General features: G+C 55.5%; 1 protein-coding gene across 1 annotated transcript; it reads right to left on the bottom strand.

Annotated features, from left to right (window-relative positions):
• Positions 1–895: 895 nt before the first annotated feature.
• On the bottom strand, positions 896–2702 carry Ydjc (YdjC chitooligosaccharide deacetylase homolog). The gene is made up of 5 exons (XM_090320160.1): positions 2490–2702; positions 2248–2407; positions 2011–2110; positions 1748–1925; positions 896–1555 (listed from the first exon to the last, which is right to left on the bottom strand). The coding sequence occupies exons 1-5, from the start codon at positions 2651–2653 to the stop codon at positions 1189–1191; spliced, it is 969 nt and encodes a 322-aa protein (XP_090176286.1). The 5' UTR covers positions 2654–2702; the 3' UTR covers positions 896–1188.
• Positions 2703–3115: the final 413 nt, after the last annotated feature.

Raw genomic sequence — 3115 nt, 5'->3', positions numbered from 1 at the left:
TCACTAGAAAACCAGAAGTGGCGATGTATCTCAAGGGGTAGGGCAGTAGCCTTTAGCTGAAGAGCTCGGGGACAGTGTCCAGGCCCAGAGTTCAAGCCCCATGATCTACCAAAAAAAAAAAAAAGGGATGCATTCACTACCTCACAAATGTAACTGTAACCCCTCTATACATCACCCTGACAATAAAATAGAGAGAGAAAGAAAGAAAAAGAAGAAAAAATAACATTGTCAGATGCAGTAGCATGTACCTGTCCTAGCTACTAGGTAGGCTTGAATCCAGGAGTTCAAGGTCATAATGAGACTCCCCCTCCCATGTCAAATCCAAACCAAAAATACCCAAACATGAACAAAACTAGAATGTAGAGATGCTTTTTCCCCCCCTCAGTCCTAAGGCTTAAGCTCAGGGCCTGAGCAATGTCCTTGAGCTTTCCCAAGGCTAGCGCTCTACCACTTGAGCCATAGTACCACATCTAACATTTTCTATGTATGTGATACTGAGAAATTCAACCTGGGTCTTTGTGCATGCTAAGCAAGCACTCTACCACTAGGCCATGCTCTCAGCCTGCAGAGATGCTTTTGCCATTTTTTTTTCCAGTCCTGGGGCTTGAACTCAGTACCTAGACACTGTCCCCGAGCTTCTTTTGCTAAAGGCTAGCAGTCTACTATTTGAGCCACAATGCCACGTCCAGCCTTTTTCTGTGTATGTGGTATTAATGAATCAAACCCAAGGCTTCATACCTGCTAGGCAAACACTCTACCACTAAGCCACATTTCCAACCATAGAGCATTTTCTTTTGGTTTGGGCCACAGAAGAGTTGCTCTACATCCAATCTTGTTTCTGTGAAAGTTTTCTGTACACTATTTATACACCATCCAAGTCTGAAGGATACCGTTATTCTTTTATTAACATGCATTTTCTACTCATTGCCCCTGAGCAATCAGTTTTGACATGCAACAGGAATTGGCTCTGCAGGCCTTAGGTCAAGATGTCACAGTCTGCATGCAGGCAGAAGAGGCTACCCAAGCACTAGTTATCACTCTGAGTCATAGGAACACAGAGCTTGGCACAGAACTGGCAGAGTCTTAATCTGGGAAGTCACAGACAATGCTCTGAGACCTGTTTCTAGACTGTGCCAAAAGCTTAATCTTGGCCCACATTGGGCATTGGTGCTTAGCTGGCTGCTGACATCAAGGTGATGGCTCCAGGATAGGTTCCAGACTTGGCTCCGGAGGGACTCCTTCCTCAACACACTTGGAGTTCAAGACATCAAGAGTACAGAGCTGTATGCTTTCCTGGGCCAGCTGGGTCTTCAGTGTAGGTTCCGTGAGGACTTGGAGCTCATGCAGCCGCTCCCAAGAGCAGGAGAACGCATCTGGGCCCTCACCACATCCCCCGGCTGGAGGCACACTGGGGTAGCCCGGGTGGACCATCCACTCGGCTGTCACAGCCTGGCCGGCAGGAATGCCTTCCAGAGCTTGCTCCAGGGCCCTCAACACGCGATCAGCAGACATGTGGCGGCCACAAGTGCTCAGGCCCACGAAGGCATCAGTCCACCTATGGGTGCCAGGTCAGAACAAGAGCTGCAACAAGGCGAGGCAGAGGGCAGGGCAGAGCGCGAATAGGGGCAGCCAATGGATGTTTGCAAGGCCACGTCAGGCCAGACATCTGTGCCCTGGATCCCGTGGAGGTGGGGTGGGGGCGGGGAGCGTTCAGACCCAGACACCTGGAGCAGAAAGGGGTGCTCACCGCAGGCCGTGTCGGGAGAAGGGGTCCACGGCGGCCCGGGCATCGCGCTCCACAGTGCAGGCGAAGGCGTGCGCTGGTGTTTCCAGCCAAGTGCAGCTGCCCACGCCGCGTTCCACCGGTAGCCGTGTGACGCACACCCCGTAAGCGTGCAGCACCTCAGCAAACACCTGGCACACGCCTGCCAGAGAAGCAGGTTTAGGGAGGAGCCAGAATCTTCACCCCAGAGCAACGCCTCTTACACGTGTGAGCCTCCGTCCACACACCTGGGAGCACGTGTACGTGTTGGTGGGCATCCACGTGCGTGGGGGCCCTGCCCAGCAACTCCCGGAAGCGGCTCAGTTGGGCCTCTAGCTCCTCCCGCACCTGCGGGGAGAGGTAAAACACCCTGAGCCCCCGCTGTGCTTCTCCAGCGTGGGAGAGCCCCTGACGCCTTCGTGGCCCCCTCCGGGCTGAGCTTTGGGGTTCACCGCGCGCATCTTCCTGCAGGCGCGCCCTCGCACCTGGGGCAAAGCTACGTCTCCCGCCGCTACCGCCTCCCGGAATCCCATCTTGCCGAGGAAGAAGCCTTTCCGGCTGAGCAGCGACGAGTTTCCATGGCGGGCCGGGCCCACCGGGCGGCCCTCCGACAGGTTGGCGTGGAGGCCCGTGGGGATGCTATACCTGCGGGCGAAGCTCGAGCGGGAGCACAGGCAGCCGCCAGGGCCCCCAGACCCACCCGATCTTGGAAGGGGATCGTCCTCACCTGCGGGCCAGCTCCGCCGCGCTCTCTGCTGATGTGCCGTTAACCAATAGGGACACACTGGTCACGGTTCCTGCCAAGAAGGCCGCCAGGATGCCCTCATCGCGTCGCGGGCAGTAGCCAAAGTCATCTGCGGTGACCACCAGCTGCACACGCGGCCAGGCCATGATCGCGGGGAACCCTCCACTGACCTAAGGGGTGGAGGCTAGACCCCCCCCCCCATTCAGCTCCTGCAAGCTGCTGGAGGCCCCGCGCCGACGCACACGCCCAGACATGCCTCTGTTATCGCCATCTAGTGGTCCCAGATGGGCACTGCAACCACTCTCGCCTGCCCTCAAAGATCCTACTGCTTCCCAGAACTTGTCTTGGGAAGGAGAGAGGCGGTGAGAGGAAAAAAGAAGAGGGCTAGAGCTTGAACTCAGAGCCTGGCCACTACCTCTTAGCTTGTTTGCTCAAGGTTGATAGTCTACCACTTGAGAGTCACTGTACCACTTGCAGCTTTTTGGTGATAACTTGAAGAAAAGAGTTTCACAGACTTTCCTGGCCAGGCTGGCTTCAATCTGCTATCCATGGATCTCAGCTTCCTGAGTAGTTAGGATTACTGGCGTGAAGAACTGGTCCCTTATCCT

The sequence above is a fragment of the Megascapheus bottae genome, chromosome 28 (assembly GCF_031878675.1).
Source record: "Megascapheus bottae isolate mThoBot1 chromosome 28, mThoBot2.hap1, whole genome shotgun sequence".
NCBI lineage: Eukaryota > Metazoa > Chordata > Mammalia > Rodentia > Geomyidae > Megascapheus > Megascapheus bottae.
The sequence above is the reverse complement of the archived record's forward strand: the minus strand, read 5'-3'. Positions and strand labels throughout refer to the sequence as shown.